We start from the raw sequence: 14,726 nt of genomic DNA, 5'->3' as shown, positions 1-14,726 counted from the left end.
ACCCTATTTCTTTACACCCGACCCAACTTTTTCATTGCCACCGGACATAAAAAAATATGCTGAACGTTGATTTTGTTCTCCTTTTGGATATATCATTTCAGTAGTTTCTTGCACGTAAGGTAATGTGTTCTTTATATAATGCACTAGTTAACGTCGACCTTAACAAAATGTCGATGGGTTTCAGTTTGAACCACATTATCAGACAAAGTTTTACATAAAAATATATAAAGAAAACGTATTTTTTGGCCCAGAGAGATCGGAAACAAACGATTTTATTTGGTTTGGCATTAATACGATTTCCCTCATTGAGCTTTTTACATTTCAGATCCTAATGGTTACTACTTTGGTAAGAACGGTCAAGAGGGTATCGTGGTATACGAGTTCCCTCAGCACAAACAGGTGAACTCGGACACGGACATGCTTGCTTTCGGCTTCAAGACGCTCGAAAAGGACGGAGTGCTTTACCGTATAGAGAGTAGCCTGGACAACAACGAGTATATAGAGATTAGGCTGGTGAGTATAAATGCCCCACCCATCTTTCAATGCATTTGAATGTCACTTTGTATAGAGGTGTGTTGGCGTATAGCGAGTAGCCTAGACAACAACGAATAGATAGAGATAAGACATTTGAGTGTTCACTCATAATATTTGATGTTCGTTTCGTTCTTCATAAATGTAAGTGTTATAGTTACTTTTAATGTAGTATGTTTTATGGGCTGAATTTACACCACGTCAGAAGAGAACTCTCATCGGTCAAACCAAATTCTTCCATGTTTCAGGAAAATGGAACCGTAGTCGCTGAGGCTAACACCGGAAGTGGTCTTGTGCGTCTCGTGGAGAATTCACGCGTGTTCAACGACGGGCAATACCACGTGGTTCGCTACATCCGAACCGGCAGTAACAGCACATTGCAGGTGGACCAGCTCCCTACACAGTTGGCCGTTAACAAAAGTACGCCCATCGCCCCTGAAATTCGCCTCTATCCCCTCTTCTTATATATCAATAACACCGAATTTTAACAGAAGTAGCCACAAAGCTAACAAATTTAACACATGTACGTCCATACATAAAGCATCATGCAGGAAAGCTAGCCTGTAGATGCCCCAACAGCTCACTAAACACACAATTAATCCCCATACATATATATTTCATCTCCCCAAACTTCCCAACCATACGTGCCGATAAGTGTTGGTAAGAGTGCATTCTCATGGTCTGAAACGACTTTTTTTTTCTTCACATGAAAAGGACCGATCAGGATTCTACTGTCAAATAAAAGATAATTTATTAACTATATAACACGATATATCAAAGTCTTTATTTGCATAATTATTAGTATTAATATAATCATACATACATCCCCGTAAGTTTCAGGCATAGCATTCATTTTCAGAAAAGCGTGTACCGAGTAAATGCCGGTAGGTCGGATGTACTCCGTGTTTTATTTTGTTTACTGCTACCAACAGTCAATATTCATATACATATTAATGTACATATTTCCCACGCGTTGTGTTGCTATGCCATGCTGGGTGACCAGATAGACTCCGTGTTTTGTTTCGTTTACAGCGAGAAACATTCAATATTTACATTGTGCATATTTTCCAGTCGTTTTGTCCCCATTCAACAGCGTGTATCCATTCATGGTTGGAGGCCGGGTAGACTTTGCGTTTTGTTTTTGTTTTTGGTTTACTGCTACCAACAGTCATTATTTACTATGTACATATTTCCCAGGCGTTGTGTCGCTATTCAACAGCGTGTACCGGGTAATGCTGGGAGGCCGGATAGACTCCAAGGGAGCCATCATCCGAAACTTCTACGGAATTATCGGAGGTAAGTTTAATGGCTTTGATATATTTTTTAAGTATGCGAACAATATTTGGTCAAATATATAATTATCAAAACGAATAACACATAAACAACTTCAATACCAAAAGTACGATATAATTGGAAACGCTTACGGCGTCGCCGGAAGTAGAGCCTCGGGTCCACAAATCTAGTTGTTACTGCTTCAAAATGTCATGTTTATGGAAAACCTACGTAAAGTAATACTAAAACAATTATGTAATCTGTTCCATTTATGGTCTTAATTGTATCTTTGAGGTCATCTGATCTACGCACGTATTGTACGATCTTTTTTCGAATTAATATTTCTGAGTAGTTCAACTATGTATTCAGAAACCAACGGCTATCAGCCTTCGCAATGTTTATTTGATTTGCAATTAAAATGAACAATGAAACCGGTGACCAGGTTTACGATAATTTGTCCTACGCTTGATGACAAGGTGGCTCCTTTAAGCTCATTATCAAAATATATCCTACCCCAAATGTTTCAGGTGCCTACTACAACGGCCACCGATGGCTGGATCTTCTCCTTTCCAACACGGCATTGCACGGGAAACTCGTGAACATGCGGGGAGACGTTGTGCTCACGAAGACGTACCTACTGCTGCCCGGCGGGTGAGTTGGGATTATGGGAGGAATATGACGCGGGTGGGGTGGGAATGAAGTGAGGATGATGGTTGGACGTGGTCCTAGTCAGGATTAACCTACTGGTGCCCGGCGGGTGAGATTTGTGAGAGAGTAAGGATTGGAAGGGGTGGGATGGGAGTGAATGTTGGAGGTAGGTAGATGAAGGTGACGAAAAGGTGTATTGGACGAGCATGGAAAATGTTTAATCAACAGGGTAGACATTGTGCTTTCTAAGACAAGTGATTTCCGGTTGGTGGGTGAGGCGGGGTAATTGGGGAGGGGAGTTGGAGAGCTTTGGTAGATGACACAAGAAACTAGTGGCGTGTAATTCCCCAGGAAGTACCTCTAATCAAAAGTACTAATGACTTGGTCCAAACTGTGAAATTAAGTACCTCAAATGTACATTTCACAAAACAAATATCGACAATGAAGAAATTCAGGCCCATGCGGGGAGACCCAAATGGATTAGCACTCCATCGCCCCCTCTGGCGACACTAATCAAATTCCGTAATATATCATGTGTAAACTTTTAATATCACACTCATATATTTAAAAACGATATGATATTACGACACTCAATGTCTTGTAACACAACATATGTCACACTTTGCTTCAATCAGTAACTACTGTTCGTGTCATTTTGTATCTTGAAATTAATTTGCACCCAATTAAAACCATTAAAACGATTGTCAGGTATCATATTTATAACTGACATTTAACTGCCATTCACTTTTTTTCTTGACTTCCCCTTTGTTATCTAACAGCGGAAAGACCTCACCTGTCCCGCCTGATCTTATTATCAATCCGGCGGAAAAGGTTCCCGTGAATGTCGGCGGAGGTGCAGAAATCGGTACAGGCGTCGGCGGTGTTGGCGATGGTGGCACTCCCCCGAGGGTCCCAAGTTTTGGCGAGACTGGGGGCCATTTCTCTTCTCTCGGAAGCGGCATCAGCGTGGGAACCGTCCCGCACGCAGCACCTGTGGAAGTGGCCAGGGCTGGAGGACCGATCATGCCCGGAGCTCGGGCCGGTGCTGTGGTCGGAACTGTTCTAGGTATGTGGGACACCGTCTCATTTAATCGTTTAAATTACTTGTGTTCAAACTATTATAATAGTTGTATTCTGTTGTTTGTAGAGAATTGAAGTAGTTTAAACACAACTTATTCAACCCAACATGTTTTACGTCTGCATATTTATATTATTTAGTCACGGTACCTGCTAACTACAAATAATATTTTTAAACAAATAAGCGTCTTTTCTCATCCTAAATAATCGACGATTCATCGACAATTCCCAGGTACTATGGCCTTCCTAACGAGTCTGATGTGGGCGCTATACAAGCTGAAGCCCGGTGTGCCCACGTGCCTCTCTCCCGGAGCCGGTGCGGCCAAAGGTGACGCCGGCATTAGCATATCCTCTCCACGACCCACTTCTAACCTGGGGGCCGTCAAGGCGGCAAGCACGGGAGCGGGCGGCGCTGGAGGTGAAGCGGGAGGTGCCGGAGCCGGAGCTCTTACAGCTACGGTTGTGGATGGATCAGCGGCAGGTATGACATATTGCAGTCATCAGTTTAATCATAATAGTTGTACATTGCCTTTAAAATAAACAAAAAACATCGTAATATATTTCGAATAATATAATTCCAAGCATGACTTATACTTTCAGAATGGCATTTACATTTATCATTTTTTCCTTTATCTTGCATGAGAATAATATCTTCAATATTTATTAGGCTATATTAATCCCTCTAGTAAAACTGATATACCGAAACTATCGATTGGAAAATATGTATTGATAACATATCAGCAACGCATATCTGAATGAACTTCCGGTTAATTCCGGTCGCTCATCCCTCGCTTCTCCTCCCTTCCTCTCACAGACGGCGGCGGTGCGGGCGGCGGAAACTCCACATACCTTTCATACATCAAATCCACGTCTACTTCCATTTCCGGTGGCGGCGCGGGTGGCGACGCGGGAGCCGGCGGTGCTGGCGGTGCTGGCGGTGCTGGCGGTGCGGACGTTACCGATTTTTCAACTCTAATGTCTACAGGTGTGCCCTCCTGTTATGTTTTTTTTTTCTGTGTTCTCCTTTTCTTTTTTATTATTTGTATAATGCATTAGTTTTGCTTCGACTGACTTTTCAAACTGCTCGATTGTTAAGAGTTAATTTACAGACCTCGGTTTCACAAACAAACGGAGAAATAAAATAGTTTCCCACTAACATCCTATGATCCGATTAGAGAGTAATGATAACAACAGTCCAATCTGGTGGCAGAAAGGTCTTTGCTTAGTTTGTTATGCGAACTTTGTATGAAACCAAGCAGCCGTTTTTACCTTAATAAAAAAAGGTAAATATTCCACAACCGCGACTTCCAGTTTCTCCCACCCCAGATAAGTAGATCCAAACTGTTGGCCATCCTGGAAATCCCACGGGCAAAGATAAAAAGTAGCCTTATGTAAAGAATAAATTAAAATACATTTTACTAAGTTGGAGTGAGGTGGGAGAAAAAGCATCTACCATTGCCGCTCGTGTAAGATAGGTTCCTCCCAACCCTCGCTCAGGTTTTTTTTGCCTCGTTTCCGCAAAACACCCTCGCTCGGGTGGGGATGACACTCTCGACCATGGACGATACTTATAGTCTTAGTCAAGTTCCATTCTTGAACAAATGATTTATTAAGTAAGGAGAACGCATACATGTTCATAGATATCTGTACCATGTAACTTGCTTGTAAATTATTGATTTTATTGATTATTTCAAGTGGTTCTAATCATCAACGATTACTTGATTTGTTTAGAGAGGAAATACAATTTAAAATAGACTTCAATAAACTTCTACTCGTATCTGTATTCAATTTAAATCAGCCAGTCGGCTCCTCTTTCAGTCACCTTTTCAAACATTGGTACGGCGATCGGCTCCCCGACGGCAGACCGACGTATAACGTCTTCGTCGTACTCTTCCAATCTCAACTATCAATCCAACACCATGCAGTCTTATGGCAGTGGCGGCGGTACTATGGACCGCGTATATATTGGGTAGGTGACAATAGGTGATATGTAATACATGTAGTTAGATGACCTGAAGTTAAATCTTAATGATTAAAAATGGGTGGTGTCTCGAACAGGCCCTTCTTAATCATTGAGATTTTACTTCAGGTCGTCTAACTGACTTAGAATACAACCTCATTTGCTAACACATTGTCAATGCTAAATCTGACACAGAGTTTGTGTATCGGATGAGTGGCAGTAGGCGGACCTTTAAACAACCGCGAAAGATGAAATCTATGATTTAGCGTAGTACTTAAAGATTGCTTATCTGCAATTTCATTGGCTGAAAATGTAAGTTGTATTCTAAGTACATGTATACCGTCGTCGGCATACTCCGCCAACTATCATCAAACACCATGGTGTCTTACGGCAGTGGCGGTGGTACTATTGACCGCGGATAAACTGGGTTGGTGACAATAGGTGATATGTACATTAATACCGTCGCCAGCTATCATCCAACACCATGCAGTCTAACAGCGGTGTCGTCGGTACTATGGATAGCGGATATACCGGACATGTACATTCACACCTTCGTCGGCATTCCCAGCCAACTAAAATTTCATCACGAAGTAGTGTTATGAAAGTAAAGGCGGTACTCCAACAATATTGACCGACCAAGAGATATAAAACATGTTTTGAATTCTATAATGGTATCTATAAAGGTAATAGCATGTGTATATATGTTTTAGACAAGAATTATCTCAATTCTCTGCGGGTGATGACGATTTCCCTGATTACGACATACCGCTTGGAGGTACCGGGGAGGTAACGGACCAGTCCTACTCTTTCTCAACACTCAACACCAACTATAACTACCAGGTAAGAGGATTACCTTGAGCTTAGGCATGTCTTACTTTGTGTGTATACTGATTGCACTTCTCTATGACTTTTCCAAACCGGAGAGGGGGGTCCTTATATTTCACCCGGGAAATAAACTTGACCTGGTTTAACACTTTTTATAGCCGAGACAGCCCCCAACCCGGTCAATTTGACAAATCTTTGTGTGCCAAAGGAGAGCTTTAGACTACAATGGATTGTGCACAACCCCAGGGTGTACCCGCCCCACCCTCTCGTTTGGAAAACATTATTATGTTTGAATTCGTGTTTCGTCATATGTGCGAAATGGTTATCAGCTTTTAAAAGAATAACTAACCGACAATGCATTTGCAAAATCACAATTTTTTAGAAGAATAAGATTTGTGTTATGTGATCAGTTTTTATGAAATTAACTGTATCGGTAAACAGCTCATGTGTTACGCTGCATTCTTCCGGTGCTCCACATGCCAGCTACAGCAACCGGGGTAACCAGACAATGCCAGGGAGGGGAGAGTTCATCGAAATTCGTGAAAATAGGAATACGTCAATCCGGAAGTCATCACTACAGGTTCCCGCTGCCGGAAGTTCGAAAGCTGGATACCAACGACTGGAGAAAAGTTCATCAGAAACTAATGTCAAGACTTTCAAAAGTGAGACATCACGCACATCCACCACGACTCACATCGACGATTCATCAGATGATCTGTTCGAATCTACAACCACGATAATATCCAATGTCAGGTCGGATTCCATGGACACTGTACTATTTGATGGTAGTTCCAATGTCCGGTCCGATTCCATGGACACTACTATTTGATGGCAGTTCGTATGTCCGGTCCGATTCCATGGACACTGTACTATTTGATGGTAGTTCCAATATCCGGTCCGATTCCATGGACACTGTACTATTTGATGGTAGTTCCAATGTCCGGTCCGATTCCATGGACACTGTACTATTGGATGGTAGTTCCAATGTCCGGTCCGATTCCATGGACACTGTACTATTTGATGGTAGTTCAAATATCAGGTCAGATTCCATGGACACTGAACTATTTGATGGTAGTTCCAATGTCCGGTCCGATTCCATGGACACTGGACTATTGGATGGTAGTTCCAATGTCCGGTCCGATTCTATGGACACTGGACTATTGGATGGTAGTTCCAATGTTCGGTCCGATTCCATTGACACTGTACTATTTGATGGTAGTTCTAATGAAAGACGTAAAGTCAGCCAGTTTCGGAGGAGGCGAACATATGACCAGAGAGGAAACACCGATTGACAATATGTATGCAAAGGTAAACATGAATACTAAAACTCAAAAGTTCGCAGTCCTTTGAAATGAACGAGTGTTCGTCCTCGACGGTGAGCAATGAATAGCCACATGTACGGCACAATTAAAAGACGAAAATAAATCAACTGAGCGGAAGTTTGACAGCAGTGCATCGTCCATGGATTCACAGAAGCAGGATCTGTCCGGAATTGATGGGAACATTGTTGGAGCCGTCGTCGTCAATTATGGTGATGAAAACAACAGACCAAACGCAAAATGTTCATCATCGTTCATTGGCCAGCAAACGGACCGTTCGGTAAACATCATCGTACATTAGCCAGAGTCCTTTACAAGAAAAACAAACGCGTTCTGAATCCTCAATGGTACATGTTATGGATGAAACCAACGGCCAATCTTCGACTCAAGGCAGCTCTACCATTAATATCATTGTCACTTGCGACAAAACTGGAACCGGAATCTTCATGACCGGAAGTGTATTCTTCAAGACCGAAAGTGGTCGCGACCTGGACGTGGAGCTAAATGCAAGCTTCCACAACCTCCTGACGGGGATTAATGTGGACGCCGGCAGGTGGATGGAGGTACAGTCGCTCGCTTCCGGTGGGGCGACTGGAAGTGACGATACGGACGTGTATACGGTACACATCCATGACAGTCTGCCACTTGAACAATCGGCGATAAATCCTCGATTACAGCCGTTTCCTGTAATGTACAAATGTATTCATTTTTGCTCTATGACATTGTAGATGCCTAGTTTTGTACGAGTGATGTAGATTGTGTTCTTGTTTTATGATCGTATTTGCGATCAGTTGGTCAGTTGTACAAAATCGAAATGATGATTATTAAACCCAAAATTATATATTCTAAGCTAATGTCCAGCCACCCTTATAGACAGAAATGCAATTGTAGTTAATGAAAATAATATATACAAAAAACAAAAACAAAAGATAAACGATATTCATTCTGATCTGCGACAATTGATGAACGATGGCTTATTTTGACAATTATATGTAAAACAAACAAATCAAAAATGCTCTTAACAACACTGTCTTCCATTACAGGTCCAGAATCTCAAGACGGTCACCATGAACAAGCAGGGCCAATACGTGATGTCATCGGCGAATGGCGGGTTCGGAGCGGGGGCGGTTACACCGGGGGACGCAGTGGATGAGGTGCGAGTAGACTGTTGTCTGATACCCGGAGACGAACGGAGTGTAGTGACCGGAAGTAGCCTTGGACCACCGCAAGTCTGGGACATGCAGGTCTGTTTTGGTGTAATATTTAACAATAAATAACATTATTGACTATAATGTATTAAAAGTCAACTCATACCCGTTAAAAACGGAGATTACTAAAATAGTTCATCATTTACATACATGGCCTATTGTCTGTATGTGTTCAAGTCTTTCGGGGGGGGGGAACCTTCAGGCGAAGACAAGGATACTTTCTAAAACGGTTCACCATGTTATTCTTTCAGACGGGTGAACTACAGCACATCATGAAGGGCGACACGATAGGCTCTACCAACCTCCACCTGGTGTGCGGGGACCGGCTACTCGTGGGAGCCGTGCACGCGGACATGGAGATTAATGAATACTCAAGCAAGAAGGGCGTCTTTAACCATACACTACAGGTAACCGCGATATTTCACTCAAGTATGACAAGTGGTATTGACGTAAGCAGGTATGAAAAGTGGTATTGACGTAAGCAGGTATGAAAATTGGTAATGACGTTAGCAGGTATGACAAGTGGTTATGACGTAAGCGGGTATGACAAGTGGTAATGACGTTAGCAGGTATGACAAGTGGTAATGACGTAAGCGGGTATGGCAAGTGGTAATGACGTTAGCAGGTATGACAAATGGTAATGACGTTAGCGGGTATGACAAGTGGTTATGACGTACGCGGGTATGACAAGTGGTAATGACGTTAGTGGGTATGACAAGTGGTATTGACGTTTGCAGGTATGAAAAGTGGTAATGACGTAAGCAGGTATGACAAGCGGTATTGACGAAAGCAGGTATGACAAGTGGTAAAGACGTTAGCAGGTATGACAAGTGGTAATGACGTTAGCAGGTATGACAAGTGGTAATGACGTTAGCAGGAATGACAAGTGGTAATGACGTAAGCTGGTATGACAAGTGGTATTGACGTAAGCAGGTAGGACAAGTGGTAATGACGTAGGCGGGCATGACAAGTAGTAATGACGTTAGCAGGTATGACAAGCGGTATTGACGAAAACGGGTATGACAAGTGGTAAAGACGTTAGCAGGTATGACAAGTGGTAATGACGTAAGCGGGTATGACAAGTGGTAATGACGTAAGCGGGTATGACAAGTGGTAATGACGTTAGCGGGTATGACAAGTGGTATTGACGTTTGCAGGTATGACAAGTGGTAATGACGTAAGCGTGTATGACAAGCGGTATTAATGAAAGCAAGTATGACAAGTGGTAATGACGTAAGCGGGTATGACAAGTGGTATTGACGTTAGCAGGTATGACAAGTGGTAATGACGTAAGCGGGTATGACAAGTGGTATTGACGTAAGCAGGTCTGACAACTGGTAATAACGTTAGCTGGTATGACAAGTGGTAATGACGCTAGCAGTTATGACAAGTGTTAATGACGTAAGAAGAAGTTATGAACAGTGGTATTGATGGAAGCAGGTATAAAAAGTGTTAATGACGTTAGCAGGTTTGAAAAGTGGTATTGACGTAAGCAGGTATGAAAAGTGTTAATGACGTAAGCAGGTAATATAACGTCATAGTTTGCTGTCAAACAGAATGGTGCTGTCCATATAGTTTAAACGTTCAAAGAAAAACGTTAAGGCTAGTTGCTGTCTTTACACATATGGAAACTGTATTTGACATGATGATAAAACTGGCAATTTCATAATTAACGATAATGTGGTGGTTCGTATAGAGAACTTTCGGGTAGAACTGAATCGTTGGAAGATATTGACATACTTCAGTTACTTGTGAAGTGATTTTGAGTTTTTTGTATATGCATGCATTCAATTGATACTTTATAAGCGCTAGAGCATCAGAGGCTATGATAACGAATAGTCTCAAGTTTGAGTTCAGACTTAAGTGGCAAAACTGCAAATTTTCATTTCATTGTAACTTTCTTTCTAGTCGAATTGTGAAATTTGCTGGATTATATAACTATTCGAAACGTACAATTACTCACATTTGTTCTGTAAAACGATTTGAATAAAGAGGTTTCTTTGTAATTTAATAAAAGTACTTTTCAGAGTCTGAGTCTAGAATTGGATTTGAAACTGTTCGTAATCATGGCCTATGGCATAAACTCGCTATTTTCGTCTAAAACCTACTTAAGCAATACATATTAACGCTCTTTCCCTACAACGTTTTAAAATGTTGCCCTGGGCTTGGAAAGAGAGTCAGTCAAAAAGCTTTTGTTATATAATTATATTGTTAGTACACACGCAGAAATATATCGAAGAAATAAAGCCAGTGTGAAGAATTGCATTCTCCTATTTTCAGATCTGGGATTTCCAGACTGGTCGGCCACTGGCCATGGCTGTGGGCGAGTATTGTTCCGCGCTGTGTCCCATGAATGATAGTGACAAAGTACTCTTCGGACGGACGGACAAATTTGGGGATGCAACGTCCATTATCGCCTGGGACCTTATGGGGAATCAAATGATCAAAGAAATGCGATATGACGCGCCAGTAGAAAATAATGACTACATTTCCTTCCTAAACATATCGAAGAACGACCGCTATATAATAGCGGGATTTACGAACTCATTTGATAATGACACAGAATTTATGACATTTGATATGACATTGACTAGCTATATAGTAAATGAACCCGCCATGTTGAAATTAGACGCAAATCCGGAAGTAACAGCTATCTTGCCAAAGGACGAAGCTTTGACAGGTTTGAGAAACGGTGACCTTGTCGTCTGGAGCCTCCAGACCGCGCAACCCAGCCGGCAACTGCTCGGAAGTGGCGGTGCGCATGCGCATACACGGGAAGTGAAGAGCGTGACGTTATCGGACGATGGACGATACCTGGTTTCCGGTTCGGCGGACGGGACATTGAAGGTGTGGGATATGCACACGGAGAGGCCCATTCACACGCTGCAGGGACACACGGACGAGGTGAGTGGAGCTGTTGTGAGGTTACATTCTAAAATAACTTTTAAATTAAAGTAAACTTAAAAAAGAACCTTTGAGGCTTGTCATTATTCAAATGACAGGATTATCATTCCGTGGTGTATTTTCAAAACCTATATTTAATTTTCATATTGTAACATGCTTTTCTTATTGTTTCAACAGTTGTAAATTAATGTCATATTTGATATACCATTTAAATTCAAAATGTTGTTGCTGAAACGAATAACAGTGCAGTCTTAAAAATATGGCATTTATTCTTATCTCCATTCCAAGGTTTGGTGCACTGCGCTCTCGAGCGACAACGAGATCGCGGTTTCCGGTTCCGCTGACGGCACGATCCGTTTGTGGCACGTGAAGAACGGAACGGAAACGTGCGTGTTCAACTGCGGTGTGGACATCTTCTACGTCACCATGTCACGTGACAAGGGAACCATCGTTGCCCTTGGAGACAAATATGGCGCCCGGAAGTTGATCATGCTGCAAGTGGTCAGATCGAAAATCAAGATGATCGTCAGCTCCTAGACTGATGTAAAACATTAATGCGTGGCGGATTTCTGGACAAAATTTATAACAACTTCTTTTGTCTTAACTTAACTAGCTATAAAAGTATAATTATGTTTTCAACTTTATGACCAGCTAATGTAATCGGTTCAGATTAATGAAAGTTTATCCCTGTACTAATAATACAGAAAAAAAACAATCAGAATTTGTTACTTTTTTCGTTCGTTTAAAATGAGTGAAACCTTAAGAAATTGAAAAGAAAACAGTTAAGAGCATTAACAATATACAATAGATTCATTTTGAACTTATATAGTTAAGAGATGCTATGTTCCGTTTATGTCAGAATATATAAAGTATGTGCATTGTTAATGCATTTGCTTGCTTTACTTATTTCCAACGAAACAAACACATGTTCAACTTCTTGTTCCAGTGTGTGTATACCACGTGATAAATTGCGTCACAAATGCTACCAGTGTGTGTATACTACGTGATAAATTGCGTCACAAATGCTACGTCGGAAGGCAATATTTTGCTTCCGATGAAGACTTTAAACAAAGATAACTTTCCTATTTCTTCACCATTTTAAATGAAACAAAGCGCAGTCTACGCCGCTTACGGAGCCTCGCCTTAGGTCTTTTACTAGGGTTTGGTTGAGAGTGTAGTTTTTTTTAAAACACTTCGACAAACCTTTTCACAATACTGCCGTCTGACGGAGCACTGTCAAAACATTATTTTGGAAACAGGTTTGTCGAAGTGTTTGATGAAACTACCCGGTAATGAAACGTAGGCGCGGTTCTTTAAGCGGCATAGACTGCCCTTTGTTTTATTTAAAATGGTGTAGTTATAGAAAATTAATCTTTGATTTAAGTCTTCATTTTTTAAGTAAAATATTGCCTTCTGCTGAAGCATATATGACGTAATTTATCACGTGGTATACACATACTGAGTTCTCAGTCACCTAAGTATCATTGATAGAACGTATTTATACAACTATCGGAATTGAACGGAGAAAAAACAACAACAAATACATATAATTACATTAGAAAACGGGCTGTCCCAGAATATCGTAGACAATCGCCATTACAAAACGAGTGAATTTTGGCGAGTTATTGGTATTTGTAATATAGTATGTTTACATATGAAGACAGGTCGATTCCACCCAAACAGTCCATGTTGTAATTTTCATTCGTTCAGTCCATGTAACCTTCATGTACGAGTATGTACAATGTGTTGTATGGTGTGTTGTCTTAAACAGGTTTTATATATTTAACTGACGATTACATTGGTTGATTTATATCTTCACCATTCCACACCAACTTTCTAGGTTTCTCTCATCATTCTCAACCTAAACGCACAACTGCAAAGTTGTCCGTATATAGTTAATGCATTCAGTTTCAACATAACTGTATGAATCTTATTTAAATAATTGTATCGTTTCACAGCCTGGTGAGTTGTTTCATATCATTACATAGTGTACTATTAGTCGTTCGTTTGTATTAATCAATATCTAAATAACTATTAAACCCGTTTTGTATGTGTTTCTATTGTGTTCCAACACATGAGCGTGGCCATTGTAATGCACCTTGTATTTTGTCTTTTAAACATTTGTCTATTGTTGTATTATATTGTATTGATATGTTTTTTTTCTATATACACTGGTAATAAACGATAGAACCCTGAGAAGTGTTGAGTTTACCACCACCTTCTACACATAATACCTGCAATAGTGGACAAAATTTAAGATAAAATCCCCCAAACTGACAAAAATATGTATGTTTAAAAAACATCACTATTTTAAATCCGGCGCACGCCGACGTAACATCAAGGAGTCAACGTAACAAATGTCAAATATTTTAAAATCGTTCAGTGTGGCTTTGTGTGCTTATATGCATTTAAAAAATACCATTTTACCACACACATTTTTGGGACACTCCTCTTCGTTAATTATGTCTTCTGTTTTAGATCATAGCTGCTACTGTGTTTTGAAAAATATTATATATAATTACTGTTGTCAGAGTACAACTTTCGCGGGTGTTTAAAAGTCCGCCTACTGCCATACATCCGATTTACACCCTTTGTCAGATTTTGCGTTGACAATGTGTCAGCCAATGAGGTTGAACTCTAAGTCAGTAAGATGACCTGAAGTAAAATCTTAATGATTAAGAAAGGGCTCGTTTGCTACGCTTATTCCGCCCATTGTTAATCATTAAGGTTTTACTCCATTTCATCGAGCTATAACTTATTTCAAAAATACACAATATAAATGTTTTAAGCTTGTTGAATGAATAGAGCTTTGTGTCTGATGAAAAGAAGTACAAGAGTGTCGGTGAGCGAACTCCAAGGTTCTTTTGTTGTTTTTTGGTAGAAAAAGGCGCACAACTAAAAAAGATTAAAGTCAGAGTTATGGGCCTTGTTATATATATGCGTATTGCCTTGCAACATGTGCACCAAGATTCATTCGAATAT

General features: G+C 40.8%; 1 protein-coding gene across 2 annotated transcripts in view; it reads left to right on the top strand.

The window, feature by feature from the left end:
• LOC128239945 (neurexin-1-like) overlaps positions 1-13,934 on the top strand; it is a 44,610-nt gene extending 30,676 nt beyond the window's left edge. For both annotated transcript variants that reach the window (XM_052956404.1, XM_052956405.1), the window contains exons 15-27: positions 326-513; positions 780-951; positions 1,729-1,827; positions 2,331-2,454; positions 3,231-3,517; positions 3,761-4,009; positions 4,343-4,513; positions 5,347-5,497; positions 6,199-6,328; positions 8,676-8,876; positions 9,092-9,247; positions 11,121-11,744; positions 12,033-13,934. In XM_052956404.1, coding sequence (XP_052812364.1) covers positions 326-513; positions 780-951; positions 1,729-1,827; positions 2,331-2,454; positions 3,231-3,517; positions 3,761-4,009; positions 4,343-4,513; positions 5,347-5,497; positions 6,199-6,328; positions 8,676-8,876; positions 9,092-9,247; positions 11,121-11,744; positions 12,033-12,281 — 2,801 coding nt within the window. In that variant the 3' untranslated portion in view covers positions 12,282-13,934. The remainder of the gene's footprint in view (positions 1-325; positions 514-779; positions 952-1,728; positions 1,828-2,330; positions 2,455-3,230; positions 3,518-3,760; positions 4,010-4,342; positions 4,514-5,346; positions 5,498-6,198; positions 6,329-8,675; positions 8,877-9,091; positions 9,248-11,120; positions 11,745-12,032) is intronic.
• The last annotated feature ends 792 nt before the right edge of the window (positions 13,935-14,726 follow it).

The sequence above is a fragment of the Mya arenaria genome, chromosome 7 (genome assembly GCF_026914265.1).
Source record: "Mya arenaria isolate MELC-2E11 chromosome 7, ASM2691426v1".
NCBI classification, from domain to species: Eukaryota; Metazoa; Mollusca; class Bivalvia; order Myida; family Myidae; genus Mya; species Mya arenaria.
The sequence above is the reverse complement of the archived record's forward strand: the minus strand, read 5'-3'. Positions and strand labels throughout refer to the sequence as shown.